Source organism: Corvus kubaryi, unplaced genomic scaffold (assembly GCF_017639235.1).
Source record: "Corvus kubaryi isolate FWS band 111438036 unplaced genomic scaffold, C.kubaryi_AGA036_p1.0 76, whole genome shotgun sequence".
Lineage (NCBI taxonomy): Eukaryota > Metazoa > Chordata > Aves > Passeriformes > Corvidae > Corvus > Corvus kubaryi.
Window position 1 is genome coordinate 9,552,000 of NW_024582063.1, and position 22,306 is coordinate 9,574,305.

Genomic DNA, 22,306 nt, shown 5'->3' on the forward strand with positions numbered 1-22,306 from the left:
CGGGGCGTCCGGAGAGCGGCGGGGGCGGCGGCGGGTCCGGACCGGGAGGAGGTGCCGGGATTCAAGATGGTCCCTGGGCAGGGAGAGCCCGGTGCGGGGGCATCGGCCAGGGCTGCCTGCCCGAGTTGAAAGGGAAGGTTGGTCATAAGTGAGGAGAGACTTTGCCATTTTGAGGGCTGAGGGCAGATATTTCTTTTTTTTCCTAGTGCACTGTAACCAGGTCTGTCTCTTGGAAAACTGTGTAGTGGAAAATGCCTCGAATTTCACAATTGCATGCAAATATGTATTAATGCTATCCAGATTCTTTCACTTCGGGACTTACCAAAAGCTGCTCCCTCAGTAAGCTGGCGACCATGCAGGCGTTCATGGATTTGTTTAACCTAGGCATGTGCATTTCTTTTAAAGCCCCGAGCCTAAGTTGTGCCATTTTTAATGCTTCCATTGACTTCAGTGGGGTTTACTTAAAGGATTAAGAACTTGTACTATGGTTGAGAATATGCAGGATCAAGCTCTTTTTGAAGACAAGACGAGTTAATTAATTAAAAACATAGTTTGTTCTGATAAAGCAAAGACAACCTTCTTGATAAGCAGCTAAAAACTCAAATGATCACAAGAATGATTTAATTTTTTTTTTTTAATTAGGCAGGATTATTGGAGAACTAGCCTTTGATAAGACCATATTTTCACAAAAAATTGAGGCTCTTTTTATAGGTTATTTCTCTCTGCAACTTTCCTGTAGAAGGGAAGGGCTTGGAAGCTGCATTCCTGAAAAAAATTACTCTCCAGACTTACAGTGAATCTTGCCCTCTTTTTTATTTCTTTTATAATGAATGTTACATTTGATCACATTCAGGCTGCTTCTCTAATCTTCCAACAACAGTTATTGAAGGTTTTTTTCAAAACTGTCTCGACTTTGTAGATTATTTTCTTCATTAAAAACCAATTTCCTCTTTTGGCTTTCAGTGCCAAAGCCTCGATGCAATAAATCAGTTGAGGCTTGGAGATGGGGGGAATCATGCAGCAGAAGCTATGCTCTGTTTCTTCCTCTCTTCCCCCATTATTAAGAAGGTGTCATAACAGAATGTGGTGCTAGACAGCGCAGGTAAAATGACAGCACTCCATTTCCAAACGCTCAGCAAGTCCTGAGGACTGGAATCAATACAAGTTTTTAGATTAAGCTTGGTAGGAAACGATGCACAGTTCAGACATATAAGGATAAGCTTAGGGAAGTGACTCAGGTTTAGAAGCCCATTTCTTCTGTAATGTGCCTTCAAGTTTTTGCTGGACTCAATCCAGCTTTGCTGTCAATGTGATGCTGTCACATACAAATTATGGATGAATCAGTTTTTCTAACCTTCGTCTGCTTGAGCAGACAAGGATAGACTCCCTTCTCTCCTGCTGAGGCAGGGCTGTGCTGACCAGCACGGGGGCAGTATGGAAACATGCCAGTTTCTTGTTGCCTGTCTCATCTTGTCCTGCCTACTTGGCCATTGAGATGATTTGGGATGCCCACAGGATGATTGCTTAAATGGGCCCATAAAGCTTGAGGTTTGGCTCCCCTTTCTTGGTTTCGTTCAATTGGGTAGTAATGTGACCCACAATGAAACTATCTACGCCATCTGGGAGTTGCCAAATAAACCTTGGGCTTGTTGTCAAGCTTGTATTTGCTGGCACATGCAAGCAAGTTGAGTAGTGCCAACAGATATTGAGTAGATACAGATATAGGACTGTTCCTAATTTGGGGAGGATTCCCTTTGAAAAGAGAGGAATTTGGTCTTTGAACAGAAATATGTACTAAGTGCGTCACATGAAGGAACTTGTACATGATATGCGTATCATCAGTCACTGATGGACTGAGGGAAGCATGTTTTGGGGCAGGGGATGTTAACTCAGTGAAAGAGGCTGTATGGCAATAACAAAGGAACGGATGTGCATCCTCTTTTGGAAGCATTGCTCTAAGGACAGCACTAATTACACCGTTATTTTACCAGTAGTTTTAACAAGGAATTCTTTGGACAGCCTTTCATGTTAGATGTGGCACTGGTAAGCTGATGCACATTCAGTGGCTAAAGGTAGTAGCAGTGTATGTAGGCATGCAAGTTCAGGGTTTTTTCCATGAGGGTTAAAATTTGGCTCATGTTGATATCACACCTTCTGCAGCAAGACTCACCTCAAACTCCTTTGGTCTGAATCATCTACCTCAGAGTTACTAGGAACAAGAGCTTTTTCACAGGCTGCAAATCAATTGAGACAGGTTCTCATGCACTGAATGCCAGCCAAAAGAGCTGTGCTAGGGCTGCAAAGCATTTCCTTCCCATGTGTTGGAGTAGAGAGAGGATGGGATGGCCTTAGGATAGCACATGCAGGAAGGAACATGTGAAGTGTCATCTTCCTAGACTGGTGGACCTTGTCTGTCCTCTGTGATTTCTTCTCACAAGAAGACCTTTGATGAAGTGTGAGCTTAAGATTTGTCCTTCTTTGAAATGAGGGACACCATAACTCTGATCATCTTGTATTTAATGTTTAAAATCTGTGCTTCTGTACTAGCCATGCGGAGCTAGAAAAATAAATGTTGCATGCAGCGGTTGGTTGATAAAAATTTCTTTGAAGCATTGAAATATTTAAAGACCAGAACACCCAGTGGGACAGAAAATGAGCCCGTGCTGTAAAACAGTGCAGTATATAAAGAATCACTAGCCCCTGATGATTACTGCTAATGTGATATTAATGTTTTTTCTTGGTAATGTAATACATCCACAGTATACAAGCACTGTAATAATAACAGTTATAAACCTGGATCATGGCCAGGGCACCCAATTCAGCTGGTGCAGTTTATTGTAGAGGATAGTGGTTATTTGTGGTATTCCAATGCTTTATCAATATCTGGAGGCAAAAGTAGTTTTCAATTTATGTAAATGCCAGCTGAATTCTTCCGTCCTTCCTTGGTCAAAATTCCCATTGAGGTGTGTGATAACTGTGCATGTGGAAGAATGATAAAAGTAAGTCCTGTGTTTACATGGCTTTGGAATGTCAGTGGAAGTCATAGATACTTTTCTGATTTATGGACAAAATAAGGAGGTTGGAAGAAGGGTAAGTAAGAAGGCACGAGGCTGGTGTGAATTTAATTTTCCTTTCACAAAATCCCCTGGGAGCACACTAAGGAGACATCAGTTAGGGAAGCAAACCTGGACCTTTTGATGGGGAATGCAGAGAGTTCCCTGTAGAGGGAAAGAAAAAGCACCTTCAGACACAGATCTCAAGTATAACAGACATTTGCATGATTTATGGCGTTGCTTCCATTACAGGCTATAAAGTCCCAGTACAATAAACATTTTGCATCCTGGGCATGCTAACCTTGTACCATCATCTGAGACCTAGGAGAGAAATTAACTTTATTGTAAACACTTCTGAAACTGAAAAGACTGGTTTTGTGTTCAGCCAGAGAGAAATGCAAAGGAAACTTAACAGAGAATGAAGAATGAAAACAGCAGACCTTCAGAAACTGCAAGAGAACAATTTGTAGGTTCTATGTTAAGGACATTTTCCCAAAGAGAATGAAATAAAGGGTTTTGTTGCTTCCTGATCTTCCTTCTTTCCCATGTTAACAACTGTGGAGACACATATATTTTTATCCATGCTTTTCATACAGTTGGTCAGTACCAATTGAAATAATTGAAATACCTATTCACTATTGACAGTGTTTTTTCTCAGTATCACTGGAATTGAATGTAAGATGTTTTTTTTTCTGCTGGCTTTTACTAGGCCAGAAGTCTAGTTTTGAATGTGCACCTTCATTTAGGAATGTACGACCTGATTTTGCTAAAACTACTTTTATAGATAGTAAGGGGAAAAATGTACAGCACAGAGTTGACAGGTAATGTGCTTTAAAATTAATGTTCTGAAAGCTCAAGAAGTTCTCCTGTGATAATTCAACATATCAATCCAGTTTTACATTAAATCCTAGAACAAGATTGTAAAACAAATCTTAATGAAACCCGTTCATTGGAGAATTGGTTAATGCATTTTTGTAACTCATAGCTAAAAGTGAGTGGGGAGTTAGGTCTTGTCAAATACTTTTAAGGCTATAATCAGTAAATCAAACAGCTTCTTTAAACTAAAGACTTGTAATCGATGCAACTAAAGCATGCCTTTTTCTGGATTAGTGCTCAGATCATATGGGATGGGGAAAAAAACCCCCTGACCAGCTGAATGACGAAGTCTCACTGCTGAACAGTGTTTTTGTCCTTTAGTAAGGATGGTGCTATGTCTGACTCTTACCAACTGATGAACTTTCTCATTTCTGAAAATTATCTAATTATCTCACACTAACATCACGTGTGTATAAATGTTTGTGGGGTTTGTGTTTTGATGTTTATTTTTAGGGGTTTCTTTGGGGGGGGTGTTGGATTTTTTTTTAGTTTCTCACTATGGACAGTACTTCAAGGATAGGCGAAGAATCATGCTATCCATAAAATACGTGTGGCAGCTTTGGCGCAATTTTGGTGCTATTTCATATTCTTGTTCCATTATTCTGCAGCAATTTGTTTTATTAAAAAAATATAGATAATTATGAAGGTTTTATAGCTACTAGTGTTAAAAAGATGCATTCTTTTCAATTTAAGCTTTTCTCATGGTAGGCACCTACTGTGAAGTATTTTCTGTAACAATGCAAAGGAAGAATGTTGAGATGGAAAAGGTAGTTTTTGTCTATACTGCTGGCTGCAATTAGCATTCATTTTCTGTAATGATTTAAACTGAGTCACTTGAAGTTGTTGTTTTAGTTAGGGTCTCTCTTGTTATTTGTGGAAAGAACAATGAAATGAATTTTTTAATAATTCTTTTCAACTTGCACTTTGCTCTGGTGTACACATGACAGTGGAAGTCATGTTTGAATAAACATGAAGCCTCTGTATTTAGGGAATTGTGTTCATGCTGTAGCAATCAAGGAACTTTTACATCCCTTTTTGTTTCTGTAAAGTAAATAAATAGTTATATAAAGCTTTTATAAAACAGACCAAATGAACCTATCTATAGGGGTTTATGTTTTTTGTACTAGAGCAAGGCTGCAGATTAAAAATGTTGACCTCAGTATTAAGGATGGATAAATTTGAGGCTGCTATAACATTATTCTGTGGAGAGATCAAGTTGTTCAATGGGATATTTAAACACTAAAGCACCTCCACTCTAGGAATGAATACAAGGAGATACTGAGTGAAGGTGAGAATTCATGTAACACCATTGACTTCCACAGGAGGATGTGGGTGGAAGAGCAGAATTACTTATTTATTTTATTCTATCATATGAATAGTTTTTCTGTCATTTGAGCAGGTCTGTACTTGCTTTGACTACAGTTACACCACTTCTCCTAGGATGAAAATGTGGTTGGTCCCTGAAGTGCAAGCCTCGAATCCCATGTATGCAGAGAAAGGATTGAATAAGTACCTGAAATTCAGTGTGACTTATTTGTACTGACTTAGGGCCATATTTTGATCTCAGAAGTTACATTTGAACAATGTAACTAATCAGTGTGACTAAATGCTTCTCATTTACTTTTTTTTCCAAAGCTAAGACTAAACATGAGCAAAAATTCTTACATAGCTGTCCTTTGCTAGCAATTTTGACAGGCCTACTTATACACAAGGTTTGATTTCTATGCACTGGGAAGAAATTAGACAGAAATGAAACAATCTCTTTTCCCCCCAATATCCAAATGATGCTGTTTGTCATGCAAAGTCACAAGTTTGTAAATACCATGTGCCCCTTGTCCTTAAGCTGTATGATAAAATCTTTACTCCTATGACAGTGGCACATGATTTTTGCCTGCTGCACATTTCTTACACTGGCTGTGACACAGCATCTGTGCTGTTCTGTGGCCAGCTTAGGCAGCAGTAGCTGTATCCCCCACCCCTATTCCATGGGTAAGGTAAGAGACGCATATGATATGCAGCTCTTTTCGTTCTGCTGTAGAAGTGGTTTGTGCTTGGTAATGCTAAAGAACTAGGTTTGCTCCCCTGAAGATCCACGGGAAGAGTTTGAGATGGGATAAAAAAAGACCTGCTGGTCTCAATAACCAGGGCTGTCATCATACAGCATGAGGAAGGCTGTGGTCTGGAATGAGGAGGGCAATTTCTCTTCTCTCAGAGACTGGTGGGAGAACAAGCAAGTTCAGGTCTTCCCTCCATGCTGAGCCTGGTTTTCCTTTTACTGAGAGGGGAATAAATTGGGAACAAATGTTTTGAGTGTTGTATTTGTATGATAACTGTGGGAAAAGATATTAATATATTTAAATTACTTTTGTACACTACACAAACCCAAGCACACTTGTGGGGGCTTTGACTGACCCACACATGGGAAAGTGCAGAGGGAACCAGCCTCTCGTGTTACCAAGGTCTGCTCTACAACTGCCTGGGCAGAGGTTTCCCCTCAGCTTCCTCTGTGCCATGAGGAAACACCTTCAGTGTGGGAATGTATCTAGCAGTGTTGTTTGGAATATGTTTGGCTGCTGGTCCCTGACCTTCTGCCAGTGTGTCCCAGAAAAGGACCTGTGCATCACTGTTGGGACAGGGAAGGTAGAACCAGTGTGCTGGCGTCTGGAAAGAGGTGGGGGATCTCAGCTGGGCAAGATCCATGTTACAGGAGAGTCTGGAATGCAGTGGGAGCAAATGTGTAGCTGTGCAGGGGAGGGAATGGTAGGGGGGAAACATTTCAGTAACTTGCTCCATGCCCTTGCAAGGAGGTGACCACGCCTCAGTCAGCCAGTCCTGGCCAGATAAATGTCTGTGAGTGCAGCTTGTCTACAGGAATTTTGGAAGATGATGTTTTGGTTAAACAAAGCACTAAATGTCACAATAGGATTCAGTAGATAGTTTTGGTAAGATGGGTGCTCTAGACACTTGCTATTGTTACTGTTAAAGGACCAAGGTTATTTAGAAAGACATTTTCTGATTCTTCTGTGATGCTCTGTAGGAAAGTGCTGGTTTCAGTGACTGAGTGAAATCCATTCTTACGTTTTGGAAGGAGTTAAAATGTTTTTCTTGTTGCTTTTAAGTGGCCATGTCTACTTTAAAGTGATAACCCAAACTGGATCTGACATTTGAGTGTGTAGATGCTGACGTGGGTATACTGCAGAGAGCAGAACTGACCTGGGGAAAACGCAGGCTAGAAAATATGGAGTGATGCACTTCACAAAGTAATTCGTGCTGCAGAAGCCTGCCCTACTCATGCAAGTAATTGTGCTGCCTTCGTGATGCTACAGCTCTTACTTGTGTTTCTGCAGCACGCTGTGCTCTGTGCTGCACCTCTGCATATTTCCTTGCTTCCCAGTGGTCTTCTTCAGACTGTGCCAAATGTAACACAAGCCAGAAGCCCAGGTCTTTTATATGAGCCTGCCCTCTCCAGTTCTAGCTCAGGTTTTCTTGGCGCTCATAACAAGGGCCAGTGATGCTTTCAGATTCTTCTTGGGCCAGGCAATACTGCTAACACAGTTGCCATTGTGATAGAAATTGATCTCCTGGTAGGGGAATTCATTGAGTCCTTTCAAAGAGGTGCTTCAAGTCACTAAATAGTTTTGAGTATGTCCATTTCATCCCTGTCTTTGAATAGAATTTAGCAGTGGATTTCCTCATGGTCTTCCTCTGGCCAACTCTTTTCCTGGCCTTGCTGACCCACTTGTGAGTCCCCAAGAGTCTCTGCCCTGTGATACTCAGAGTTCACTAGAGCATCCCTCATGCTTGTTGTGTAACAAAGCCACAGCTGTTTCGTGGCCTCTGGGACCCTGTGTCCCTGCAGATGGAGTGGCAATATTTGCCTCACTGGATGTTATTTACTATTTTCTTATGTTAGGAACAATTTTTAACAGATTATGAGCTGTCCCCAAGTAGCACATTGTCAGGGATGTCAATGCAATTGAATGTAAATGATAGCAACGAGGACAGCCCTTCTACCTCTGGGTTGTCTGTCAGAACAAGCTATGCAGGGAAGTTACAAGTGGGAGTTCTTATTTTATGCTGTGTCTTGCCAGTGTTCACACAGGCAAAACACTGTTGTCAGAGACACTTCTGAAGAAATGAGGTGTGTTTGTCAGCTACGTAAAGCCTGGATCAAAGAAAGGTCAAGATGCATGAAGGGGGAATTAGCTAGAAGGGAGAGACACTTATGAAACAATGGGAACATCAAAATCTCTAACTCGTTCTTTGATTTGATAGTTGCACGAAATTTTTCCTTTAAAGCTTTATCTTTACATAAAGATCTCTCAGTTTGCTTCTAACTCACAACTAAACCCAGCCTGGACTCTCATGAAACACTGAACCTCTACCTGCTAGAGAGGCTCACCCTGTGTGGACTAATAGGGGTGCATAAAATACAACAGCCAAGTCACACTGACTTAAAAACTCACATGGTGAGGATGTTGACATCTATTCACTGTGGTAGCTTGATAATTAGAACAGTCATTCAGGAGCTGAAATAGTGGCTGAGCTTTCACTGCCCTAAGGTAGCCTGCATCTTGCAGGAGAATATCCAAACTGCTGTTGGGGAAGGGAAATGTGTGCATGTTCTCTACGCATCCTTTGGAAACTGCCAGTCCAAACAAATCAGGCTTTGCTGGGCCAAAACATAAGTGGGAATGTGGTTTTTCAGCTCCTGCAATAATGGCAAAGAATCAAGAATTGTCTGTAAGAACTGGGCTTATGTTAAAATATTAAGTATTGTAACTAATATAGCAAAGGGGAAAAAGCCAACTTAAAATATCCCGCTTTTAAATTGTTTTCTGTCGTTTAACTTGGACAGATTTCTATTTGCTGTGCTAAGGTTTTTCAGTTCTCCTCTACAACACTGCTCACAGAGCTTCCAGCTCCCAAGTCTTTGAGAGCTGGCCATCTAGGGACTAGACTGTTGCAGTCTCACCTTTTGGAGCTTAAATTCCCTTATGGATTTAAGGCTTTGTTTGTACATGTAAATAGGAGACAAGAGCAGTGTTGTAAATCACAGAAGCATTGCAAGGCTAGATAAAAGTAGGATTAACACAGTGATGTTCATCAGAAATGTGTCCTATATAGCCTTTAATGAAAAAACCCAAGAGATTGTTTATCTGAAGACAATGAGGGTTAAGTGTGAAAGGCAGGCAAATGCTTAACAGGAACTCTTTAGTAAGTGGAGAGAAGGAAAAGTTATGTTTTGAGAAGGGGAGACAGTGAGAAGGAATTCATGCATGAAATAACATCATTCAGATCTGGGCAGGACCTGGCCTAACATTTGTATTTGCATTTTTTTGGTCTTTTTTTGGTACTTCCTGATGAAATTTAAAAATATCCTAACACAGTCTAATGTAGTGTTTATAATAGACACTCAAAAGCACTTGCGTTAGCAGTGAGAAATGACTTGGTTTACTTATTCATAGGAAGGGGTAAAGGAGGTGTATTGTTTTTGGGAGAAAGTGCTTCAACCAAGCAAAAACCATGGTATTTAAAAGAGTCTGTGAGAAACAAAGCAGCTAAAATATCCTGAAGATGTATTACTCTGGTGTATTTCACTCTAAAGAGTGTATGAAAATACATTTAATCATGCTCGTGGATTTAGCTAGCTACAGGACTCCTTTATTTAAACCCACTTGAAGTTTGGGGTGAAAGATTTTGAAAAGGGAAGTTGAAACAAACGAAACTCTCTGCAATTAATAGGTAAAATGTCATTTGATTGCAGGAAGCATTAATGATATCTGTGGATGTGTGAGCAGCTGGGAGTCGATCCTGAAAAGTTGACAGCATGGTGAACTCCTGTAAGGGCTCTCCTTAAAAATGAGTGCTTCTTGATCTCGTGGGACTGCCCAGCCTTTCTTTCAAAAGCCAGAGGGTCTTTGCAGCTGTGACAGGAGCCACCATCTCCTCCTGCCTGCCAGTGCCCAGGGCTGCTGTCTGTCTTGGCACAGGTGTTGGTTTGAGTTGGCAATCATAATAGAAGTGCCACGCACAGCTCCAGTGAGAATGGAGGCGTGAATCCTGCTTAGTTTTTTTTATACTGATTGAGACTCCTTCTGGTTTGTGTGGCAGACAAGGAGTTCCTTCTACTGGTATAATTGCTAGCCCTAGTTCTTGGTGTCCTGTTTGGAGTGCTGTGCTGTACATAAGCATTTGGGCTTGTGTGGCCAGCAGTGAAGGCAGTGTTGAGAGGAGCACACTGTGTCTGCATTCACATTGCTCATGTGTTGGTCTGGCCACCTGTGAGAGGCTTTGCATTCAAACTGAGTGTCGTGGTGGATCTGTGCGTGTGGCACAGAGGGAAACAGTTTGGTGGATCTGTCCTCAGTCAAGAGATGAATTTTACCTGCTTAACCATCGTGTTTCATTTGCATAAACGCATCTTTTTATGCTGAGTAATTAACACTTTTTTAAAAGTAAGCATTTACTTAAAATTAAAACTTGGAATGATCCTGTTGACTGCAGTGAGAGTAATATCTGGGAAAAACTGTGCAGGGACTGAAGCAATTAGGATTGGGTTCTGAAATAAATATGTCCTCTAATACAACCATAGCCTTGACTAACGTCTAACTGATGTGTTTTTTCAAACAGATACTAATTTTGTCTTGGGTAATGCCCAGATCGTGGATTGGCCCATTGTCTACAGCAACGATGGATTTTGCAAGTTATCAGGATATCACAGAGCAGAAGTTATGCAAAAGAGCAGCACCTGCAGGTATCTGAGAACAGATTTATTTTCTGTTAAATAGCTTGTAGTGTTGTGCCTGTTGCTTGAGGAGGAAAGTAATCTGTTTATTCCAGTTTTGTCTTATATCTCCTGGGCCTACATCTGTCAAATATGCTTTCCAGGTGAAACAAAACCACAGAAGAGCCATTTCTAAATGGGTCCTTTTTACACGGTAAACAAATGGCTTTGTGTCTTTGTCTGGTATCTGACTTGAATTTCTCCCTTTATTTGCAGTTTTATGTATGGAGAGCTGACAGACAAAGATACAATTGACAAGGTCCGGCAAACATTTGAGAACTATGAGATGAACTCCTTTGAAATCTTGATGTACAAGAAGAACAGTAAGTGGCTGATTGGTTTGTTCATTAATGTAGGTGCGCAAAGTTGCTCTAAATTGTAGTGAAACTGCAATTCTGTCACCCTGGAGGACCGTGCTTTATCTAGGGCTAAATAAGCCCCAGTTCTGCCACTTGATCTAAAAGGGAGAAATGAGAACATTAGAGATGAAAGTCACTCAGGGAGGCAGAGGAAGCTTTGTAATTTGTTCTGACGTTTAGAGTAATTTGGGTGTGATGCTTTAAGACAACACTGAAGATTCCATCAGTGGTAGTACACAAGCTAGGTTTGTGCAAGTTTCCACTACAGAGAACATACTTTCTCAGTTTTAAAAAACTTGACATAGCAAAGCCAGTATTTGGCAGTTTTGGAATAAAAAGAACCCATCTTTTGTTTTAGCAACAGAGCTACTTCTGATGCTTTCTTTTGTTTTGGACAAAAAATCCTTAATTGGCACATGATTTTTTTCCTAGGAAATTCAGCCTGTCTGTAACTGCACATGTCAGCAGATGAACTACTTGCCCCAAACTTGTTGTCTCATCTAGTGTGGACTATGTTGTGCACAGTTGTTTTCATCTACTTAATGTTACCTGAAGTGTAAATACACTGAAGTCTTCAGCCGGGGTAGATGTTAAGCTGAAAAGTCTCATTCTGGAACTTATTTTGCTCTTAACAATTTTGCCTTCTAATAAAGGAGCTGGTACTGCCTGCATGAACTGTCTGTATGGCCTTGCTTTGTGCTGCTTTCCTCCTAGCCCTACCTGCCTCCGATGTTTACCTATTTTCTAAAAGCTGATTTCTGTTCCTAGCACAGTTTGTGGCCATGGGGACCATATGCAGCTCACATCTATGCATCCAAAGCCAAGTAAATAAGCTGCAGTCCTGGGATCTAGGAGAGTCTGGAATTCTCTCTTAGTTATCAGTGATTTGGCACCAAGAGACTATGCAGCTACTCTTCTGTCGTGCTGCAGCATATGGCCTGTAGTAGAGCTGGGGGCCTCTCTGTCTTTTATGCAGATTTAAAGCAAGGTAACCGTGGAGTGAGGAATATTTCCTGCCCTGCTGTGCACTCCTCTGAGGAGAGGTGGCCTAGAACAAAGTCCAGCTGTGCAGTAGCTGTGTTGTGTGACATGCCAAAAGACGGAGCTGCGATGGTTCTGCTCTGTGCACACAGGGTCACAGGCATGGGAAAAAGGGAAGCACAGTTTGCTTTCAAGCTTAACAAAACGCAGGGCACCTAATGTTTGTTAGATTTGTAGCTTTAGAGATGCATTAACTACTGTTGCAGAGACCGACTAATAACACTAGAAAGTTTTAACTGAAAAATATAAGAAAAGGGAACATGGTGGAACTTTTTCTCAATATAAGCCACATCACAGAAAAACACTGTCCTGTTTACCAGTCACTTAGCACCCAGACTGCTAAGTGGCCTTTCCTCTGTGGTCACCTTACCTCTGCCTGCAACTATGGCAATGGTTCAGCTAATGAACATGATTGGTTCTAACCTGCTCTCAGTTTGAAGGCTTGGGAAAGGACCCTGAATTTTGTTAGACATCCTGCTCTTTGTTTCTTCTGTTTTGTCTCTCTGTTCTTTCCTCATTCTATTTTTCTTTTTCAAATTAGCCAGTGAAATAGACAGGAAATAGATTTTTCTTGTTCTTTACCTGTCTGCTCCCTCCTTATAAACTTAACAGTCATGATAAATAGCAAGGTTTCTTTTCCATTTTTGAGTTGTTGGATAATTGGTACATTTTCCACAGCCTGCACATGTAATGTAATTCTGGCTGCTTTGATGGTACAGGCTCTATCCTTTTGGAGGAACAAAGGAAAACAAAATAGGAGTTTTGAATTGATAATGATGTTGGTAGTGCAAGTCAATCTTGTACTTTTAGGAGCAGCAGCCATTTTTCTCTTTCTCTGAGTAACAATTATTCCCTGGTCCTACATGTCAACAGCAGAGTGAGACATTTAATGATGTTACTAGAAGTGATAGGCTATTTTCTTTTTGACATGGCACTCTCCATGGTGGTGACCAAGGGCTAGCATTTACTTGGTTGTCTGATAAGAATTCCCCATCCAGCTGTTGACAGAGTATATCCACAAGCCTCATTGCAGTTCACAGTATCAACTCCAGAAACAACATACAATTTTCTGCCTTCATCATGTTTGCATTTATGGATGCTGCTTCTACCCTGGCCTTCCCTTTTTTTGTCCAGTCCTCCCCCCATCCAAAAGTGACTATACTCTCTGTTTTCAGAACTTGAAGTTGTGATAGAGATTTGGTGTTTCCTTGGGCTAGGCCCTTGATGACTTAGCAGACATGTAACAATCATTGTAATTCTCTGGAAAAATTGCTTCCCAGAAATAAGAGCTTCTTCAGGATAATTGGAAGCAATTAGAGCAAACAGGTGCACAGCCACCAGATTTTTGTCATTGTTGCTTTGATGCCATCCTGTTGCATTCAGTGGGGATTCATTGTCACACCTGGAAAGACACAAAGTGAAAGCTTTCTTTAATCTGGACTGCAAAATGACAACAGGCAGACTGACAGTAATTTCACATGACAGCTTCAGTTCCATTGTTTAATTAGATGTGAGCATCCAGTGATGCTGGAAGTATTGTTTATTTTTACATGGAAAAATTAAAACATTACTAAGTCTGAAGTCAGTGGAGATAAATTAACCTATACCAAGGAAGGGTACAGCTGATGTATTAGAAAATACTTTATATCTAGCCTTAGTCATATCTTACCTTACCTGATGTGTTTTGAACATCTAACTTCTTATGAGACTTTGACAGCTATTTGTTAAGCTTTTACACTTTATGGTCAGCCTCATGAGTTAAAAATGTCTGAGTAAATTAAATTTGGATTTTCTTTGCCTAATTTTTCACCTACAATGTAGGCCTGGCATACAAACAATGCAAAAGCAGGCTTGTTCTATATGCACTTGCTTTCATTATTGATGAAGAAAATTTTTGTAAGAATGCAAAATTTACTTGCTTCTGTTTGCCTCTGAAGAGGTGGTGTCCAATTGAAATCTAACCCCCTTTTCTATGCAGTACTTGACCTACTTCAGTGGAAGAATATTTGAAGTGGGGTGAGCTCATCAAAGGTGAAGTGCATCAAGAGTTAGAAAGAGTCTTCAAGTGTCCCCTGTCTGAGCAGAGGCATTGCTACTGCTTATGGTCTGCAGCTGTGCTGCAGAGAGAGTGTTAAGACACCTTTATTTTTTTTGTCTCAGAAGTTCTCTACAGATAGGACCAGCAGAATGCTTGCCAGAATGCTGGGTTGGCTGTAGGTAACTATTTTGCACACTGCAAAGCAGTTTTGTAGAGCAGTAGCTCTCTGCTGAGTAAACATATTGTGGTGAGAGTCCCAAAGGCTGGGATGCACTTTCAGTTTGTGCTGGGGTTCACTTCCCTGTTTTCTGGGTGCTTGAATGTTTAACAACTTTAATACTGTGAGTTTGAAGGGGGGGGGGGGAGGAGTTTATTTGTCTGATTTTTAAAATTTTCATTTTAACATTTGCACAGTCTTCTCTCCTCCTTCCTTCTCCCTTCTTCCCCCAGTGTATTAGAAAGCCTTCAGATGTCAGAGAATGACAAATAAGCCTAAAATAGTGACTTGGTGGATTCTACTTGCATTTATCTTTGGGACCAGTGCTTTCTATAGACGTTCAAAAGGAAACAACCCCATCCTAATTTGTAGGCAGCAAAATTCACTTCAGGGTGGTAGACCTGTGTTTGCTCACCACTAAAGAGTTTCTCATAACTGTTACTGGTTAAAACCATCTTGTGTGTGCTGTGTCTGTAGTGTCTCCAGATGGAAACCTTTGCTAACCCATATCATTGCATGGGAACAGAAGCAGGAAAGAATGAGGGTGTTGGAGTCAAGTGACATATATCCTCCTCGACCTCTCACTGAAGTGTAGCTCCATTATTTGTCAAGCAGTATGCACACCTGCATCTCCTGTGAAATCCATCTGTGTGAGTTCAGTTACCTTCAGCAAGGTCAAATTAAATATTTTGGACTCATAAAACTGGTAATTCCCATTGATCTTGTCAACTTCAAATGTGTTGGCAAGCAAGATCTGCTGTCATCTCCACAAGTATGTACTGAATTCCCAGTAGTAATCCTTAAGTATTTTCTGGGGTAAATGGAAAGAAGATCTCAAGACTTTACTGTGTCTTCCTTTTACTCATGTTCTGTTCTTCAGAGAACTCAGGATCGGGTGAACCATGTCAGCACTACTGTAGTACAAGGGTGTGTGCTGAACCTTGTTTTCTGCTGTGTTGTTTCAGTGTCATAGGATAACCCTTGTGAGTAGCAATTCCACCTTTGGGGACTAAAATTGTTTTTCCTTATCTTAGCATGTAAAGATCTGACCTTTGGAAGCATTAGGTGCCACAGCATCCCAGCACCAGGTAGAGAAGACATGAAGGTAACAGCTTTAAAAGTGCTGGGAATGTATTTAAAGGTACATTCTTGTTGGCACAGAGTGAGCTGCACACTGAGTTGGTCTGTTCTCATGTGGTACATGCTCTCTGCTCCAAGCTAGAGTCTATAGGAAGACTTTTGTTCTTTGTCTTGCATGGTCAAATATCACAGGCTTCTCTGAACACTTGGTTAAAATCTGGGTGGGTACAGTGGCTTGCCAAACTCTCTCTGATCACACCTCATCAGCTGGTTTGCTAGCTGGACATTGGGCAAACTGTTCTGTCTGTGTGGGATAGAGAGAAACAATCTCATACTGAGTACTTGGGATGAGTGAAACCCTAAAAGGGGTGGCTGTAATGGTCAGCCATGCTGTTTGTATAACTTAAGTCGTGCTGTCTGCATTGCTGCATGTAGGAATCAATGGAGACAGGGCACGTGCTTCCATACTTTTCTATCCATACTGCTCGCCTGTTTTCCTTCAGGGCAGTAGGTGTCTGATGACTGTTTGACTGAGTCATGATCAAGTAATGCAGAGGTTGTGCTGCTTAGAGGAAACTTGCCCCATTCATTAATGGCAGTGAAGATGTCAGCTGAATTGTCAAAACATGGTTTTTTCATTGTATTTATAAATTAATTTTGGTTTAATTAGTGGAAAGAAAAATTGTGTACTGCAGTTTTATTTAAACTGTGCTTTTTGTAGTTTTGAAAAACAGTTGGCCTCTTTGGTTAAATGGCTCAAGGTATGGGCAAAGAGCATATTTAAAGAGTGATTTTGATTTTCATCTAGGCTCTTTTTGTTTGGCAGGAAGGAAAACTTAGGAGAGCTCAGTGATATGCTCCAAGAGAAGCTGGAATAGACCTTTAAGACCTCTTTCACTTTGATGCTGTAAGAATTTCTGAAAGACTTCAACCAAAGTTAAATACTATGTTAAATGCTGGTGTTCCTGCCCAGCAAGGGACTGAGCACATATTGCTGGAAGACACAGGACTGGAAAAGAGGAGAAGGAAGAGACAGTAGTATTTGTCTTTCAGATGGGAAATTGAAAGGTGTGCAGACATTTATGGTGTGTTAGTCTGGAGAAGACATGGGACTTGTATCACAGCTCTTAAAATAGTCTTTGCTTTAAGGTAACACCCTCAGTGTTGTGCTCAGGCCATAAAAGCCTATCAAGAGCTGCACCTGTTAATTCTGGATTGGCTTCATAACTTTGGTACCACGAGCCAGGCTGGTCCTATGGCTACTATCAGGCATTCATTGTAGATTTTCATTTCTTCTCAGTCATTCACACTGCTTGTCCTGCAGCTTTGAAGGGACATTCCCTTTTCTAGCATGATTGGTCCTATGCCACTAGACAAACTCTGGATTCTTTCACTGCTGATTCCAAATCTAACAGAAGCCAATGTAGCTCATGAGTGTTTACTTTTTTGTTTGTGCACTGGTATTATCACTGAACTTTACCAGGGAGAGAGGTTGCCAGGACTAAACAGAAAATGTAAATGGAAGTAGATGTATTGTTGGAAACACTGGTAAACACTTTCTGTGTGGCTGTGCATCAGTGCAGACTGGGAAGTTACTCTTTTTTGCTGTGAGAACTCTGGAACATGCTGCAATTTCGCTGCCTGAATAACTTGAAAATCAGAATCTGAAAATCACGTTTTTCATTAAAATGGCCTTGTTTGTGCCTCTTGCTAGTCATGGTTGTCTGGCTGAGCAGGGATGTTGGCTTTGACACCAAGAGCATGAGGGCTGCCTGTAGGACCCTGAAATTCTAGTTTCCGACCTGATTTATAAGTAGTTTATACTTTGGCTTTCCTGTTTAATAGTTAAATAAACTGTTTAATGTTTAAAAAGTAAAATTCTTCTGATAATTAAACCAGTATGTGGGACAAAAGCTGAGCATGGCCACTTCTTGGCTGAGCCATTTGGTGTGTTCCCACAGTTCAGGTTCCAGTTCTGCTGTGAATGTGCTCCTGGTTGCAGAGCACTGTGGAAAGCCCATGTAACCCAGCACTGTGAGCACTCACCTCATGACTGTATTTTTAGGTCCACTTTTCTCCTATTCACAAGAGACATTGACAAGATATTAGGGAATACACTGCAGGGAAAATACAATGTTGTGGAAGCAGGTACATGGCCTGGCAGAATTTTCCTTCTACTTGTTTCTGCTGTTACAGTGTTACTGTGTAGATCCCAAACTGGAAGATGATTTCTGCAAGCCCTGCATGCCATCTTGATTTTGCATTCTGTTTGTGGCACTCAGGAAATTACAAGGGTACCCAAATAGTGCATTTCGGCAAACACATCTACTTTAGCTGTCGAGGGCATCTGGCTCTTTCTTTTAGACTGTGGGACACCTCACTAAGTTCTACACTTGGTTCTAGGTAAAAAAGTGTTTTGTCTTCCTTCTTCCTGTAAATATTGCAGCACAGGAGTGGGAGTCAAGGGAGTCAGGAAGTAAGAACTCTGCTGATAAAAGCTCCTTGCCCTGCAGCAGCCTTCGGCAGGTTATTGGGAAAAGTCCTCTTGCTGCATTCAGAACATGTTAGAAAACTCCTGCAACAACATACTATAGCATAACCATAAAGGGAAGATGACATCATGCATCTGACAAATAGCCAGAATAAGAGGGTGAATTGCATCCTTTCTGTGTTGAGTACAGCATCTTCAAAAGCACGGTAGTAAGCTTTTATAACTGTGAGAGGCAGAGAAGAAACTGAGCATGTAATTCAGCCTCAATGCTATGAAGGTTAATAATGTGAGCAGCCCATAGCAGAATGGCTGTAGCTTGAAGTAGTAAGGCAATACAAAGTGGTTTTGGGGAGGGGAAAAAATCCTTAATCTAAAAAAGCGCATGTAGATAGAGATCAAAAAGCAGGGCTATAGATGGAGATCCTGGCTGATTAAAAAGTTGCAGTGTTAGTGAAGGGCGTTGAAGTGGGTAAAATGAAAAGCAGTTAGTCACCAAGGAGTCTCTGTAAAAGCAGGATACAGATTTGATCAGCCTTAGAATAGTTCCCATGTGAAGTTGGGAAAAACAAGTAGGCAAGAAGAAATTGAGATAGACAATTTTAGGAGCTTTTGAGAAAGGGTAGTGTAAAGGGTGTTACTGGCTAGAAAATTGCTGTTGGCTGCTTTGTGGCAGTGTCTTCTAAGCTCATTAGCAAGTTAGTGATGATTTTACTGGCACAGTTACTTAGCTGAATCTTTTTTCACACTTAGCATGTTTGTTTGCTCATACTTTTTTGGAAGGGGTTGTTCAGGAATGCTACCTCTTTAAAAAAAATATATTGACCCTTGAATACTTTCTGCCATGCAGACATATTTCAGCATATTTCAGAAATGGCCACCAGTGATTCCATCTGGGTTTCTCTGCTTCTTGAGCAGAGGCCTCCATGCATCATAGACCCTGCTGTTTGTAGAAGTGGCTGTACATATGGTATGGAATCTCAGCCAGGGTTTGAAACTGCCTGTGTGTTATGCAGGCACAGTGGGAGCCTTAGGAATTGAACTTCGTTTATGGAAGTTGTCCATGGGTTTTGGAGATGCCCTATCTTTCTGTAGCCAGAAAAGATTGCTCAGCACTGAGGCTGGGAAGCAGCCAGGTGAGGCACTGGTAGCAACAACCTCCCTTATATTAACATACCTGGAAAAAAAGCTGCCTTTGCTTCCTTTTTTGAACAGTAACTTGTGAGGTACCTGGGGTTTTCTTGTGACCCTTTCACAGCCAGAAAACACAAGTTGCCCTTGTTAGTAAAAACTATTGCATGAAACATACCATGTGCTCACGTTAAGATACTGAGCAGTTCAGGGGAAAGAGAATCTGATCACTAGCATGGAGGAGGGTCCTGTGACTGAGAAAAAAAATGAATAGTCTTCTAAGGTCACTCTTTCTAAAATAGACTTTGCTACATAAGTGACAAAAATTGTGTGGTGCTCTTTATTCTGGCTTTCACAGAGGGTCAAGCTCCTGCTGATCCTGATCTTATTTTGGCCCCTGGTATGTAGACCCTTCTCTCCGAACATAGCTCACAAGGGACATGTAAGAAAAATGCTGCTCACAGCAAGCAAGCCTAAATCCTCACTTTGTCTCTTATTTCTTGTGCTTGCAAAAGCAATGATGAATTGTTTTCATCATCACTGAGGGTGTAGAGACAGTCTGAAAACCCAGGTACGAACTCCCTGAGGGCTCAGATCTGGAGTGTCCCTATTGCCCTGTACCTCAGAGTTGGAGAAGTCATCTTTTTATGTCTAAAGACTGCAGACTTAAAAATGCTGCCTTCAGGGAGGTCATGTTATCACATACAGTCACCAAATGCTTTGTTCTGAGCCCTCCAATCAGCTTTTACCCAAATATCACCAAAATCAGTGTGGTGAGTCCTGTGAAACAAGTGGTAGACACTGTCGTGTTACATGGAACTTTATTGGTATCACTAGGGTCTTCTCAGCAGTCTCAGCAGAACTGCCAGAAGTATAGAAAGGCAGGGCTGACTGACAGATTCTCCACTCGAGATGATCTGTGTGGATACAGGTAAAGGAGAGATGGCAGCAGCATCTGAAGGCTCATATTGTGGGACCACTTTTTTCTGCTATGTGTAGGCTTTAATCTCTCAAGCAGTTTTCATTAGCAGATCACCTACTGCAGTAGTTAGAAAGGTGCAGTTCTGTGCTGGACAACTTTGATCCCATCCATAGCTTGTGTTCTGGTCCTTATGGCTGGTTCTCTCCTGAATTCAGCTGAGTCTTGCTTCACACTGAGGGGGGATTGGGAGGCTCAGGACAAGGCAAGCTGGAAGGCAGCTTGGGAAGGGTTGCATGAGGGGATTTGCAGGCTAGACCAGAGCTCCTGGAGCCTGTCTCTGAAGTTTGACATAGGCTACCATAGTAGTTAGGGCATGGTCTTTTTTAGGGCATTCCCTGTTGGCAGGGAATTATAAAGTCAACCAAACTGATCATGTTCTTGAGTTGAGACTCTGTGTTATGCTCATGTCCTAGGCACAGCTGGCCTGGTCTCAAATCCTGCACAGAACCAGCAAGACACTGTTGTGTGCAGCCTTTGCACATACGTGGGACTGTCCTTTCAGGAGATCACAAGGCAGTTCTTAATTTCAAGTGTTAACTTTGCAGGTGACGTTCAGAAATAGAGTGATTCCTGAAGATTAAAAAGCTAAGCAGAGACAGAGCTCTTAAATAAGAGAACTTAAATAACAAACTTTGCTGCTGCTTTGTTATTTTTCCTAATAGGTGTTTGTGAAAAGAGCCAACATTAAAGTTACTTTTACAGATGGCTGATTTGAGATGTAAACATCTAAACTGGCACATTTACTATTCTGCCTGCCATTGACCAACTCTTTGATGTGTTTATTTCCAGGAACACCTGTCTGGTTCTTTGTGAAAATTGCTCCAATTCGAAATGAGCAGGATAAAGTGGTTTTATTTCTTTGTACTTTCAATGACATAACGGCTTTCAAGCAGCCCATTGAGGATGATTCATGTAAAGGTTGGTCTTTTTCACAATTACATATTTATGCTACTTTTGTTTGTTTGCCCTGGTCTTGAAAGAGCTGAAGTCCTTTAAATACCCAAGCCAAAGAATTAAATGTTAAAATAGCGTGTAGCTGTTCCACTGGGGATGGCATTTGTGCAAGAAATGGTTGCTGGTTTCTTTAGTGAAATTGCTCTGGCCTGCACTGGAAAGGGTCATTGCTAATGAAAGCCCCAAGTGCTTCAGAAAGCCCCGTTTACATGGTAAATAGGTACTGTTCTTCCTTTTAAATATGTTACTAACCCACTCTCCAGCATAGCCTTCAAGCATTCACAATGTTGCTCAACAGCCCTGTACAAATTGTGTGTGAAGCTGTATGCAAAAACTGAGGAATTAACCCTGGCTGGGTCTAGCAAAGATCGGAATAATTTAATTCTGCCTGACTTGATGTTACTTGCCATTATTATGGGATTTCTTAGGTTAAAGTTCTGGACTAGTTTCCTTTAGCCTATGTGAAGAGATTCCAGCTATCTTAAGTGGAATCAGGTTCAAGCTGTCCTGGTGAGTGAAGTAGCACTGCAGTGTTCTGCTCTTAACCCTTTGCTGAGCAACAGCCTGGAAACCTGGAAGCAAACTCAGCTGTGACAGCAGCATAAACTTGCACTCAGGTTCAGATCCTGTCAGAAATAGACCTTCTGCACCCTATGGTGAATTACAGAGACTTGTGTCCTCTGGGGTAAAAAAGGATGTAAGTTCTCCTGTTGTTTGCATTTTTGTAGTATTTAATAATATTTGTAGTATAAAATTAAACAGGAAACTTACTGTGAAGATGAACTGATTTACATTTATTCTCAAAATGTTATTCTTTAAAAACATAGTTTCTCAAAGTGGAAACACCTGTTACCATGAAAAAGGAAGTTCAACCTTGACAAACATACCCTCTTCCGGGCTATGGGGGTAATTTTTTTTCTCTTTTTAATGCTATTTGTTTGGTTCCTTATTGCTTCAATAAAACTAAAAAACTTACCTTGTCAGAAAGTCTACAGTATTTTTTCCCTGCCTAGTGGTCCTCACTGTATCCTGATGAGGAGTGACAGCACAGATAAATTAGCATGATGCAGTAAAGCTGGCTCTCATTTATTTGCCGGTAGTGAAGGCCCTTGCTTCATTTAGTCAGTTGTTAAGCAGGACTTTCACTCAGGAGTGGTAGCTGTGTCTTTTTGCTTTCACAGGAGTTCCCTTATGTGGAAGAGATAGGCAGTTTGTCCTTCACTTTCAACACAAAGAAACACTAACATTTTTGTTTTCCATTCAAATATATTAAAGAAAGGGAATGCTAATTATTTTTTTT

At 41.1% G+C, this 22,306-nt stretch overlaps 1 protein-coding gene across 1 annotated transcript in view; it reads left to right on the forward strand.

Annotated features, from left to right (window-relative positions):
• Positions 1–10,219: 10,219 nt before the first annotated feature.
• KCNH1 (potassium voltage-gated channel subfamily H member 1) overlaps positions 10,220–22,306 on the forward strand; it is a 166,709-nt gene continuing 154,622 nt past the window's right edge. Inside the window, exons 1-3 of the mRNA XM_042051427.1 lie at positions 10,220–10,686; positions 10,933–11,039; positions 20,842–20,970. Coding sequence (XP_041907361.1) covers positions 10,664–10,686; positions 10,933–11,039; positions 20,842–20,970 — 259 coding nt within the window. The 5' untranslated portion in view covers positions 10,220–10,663. The remainder of the gene's footprint in view (positions 10,687–10,932; positions 11,040–20,841; positions 20,971–22,306) is intronic.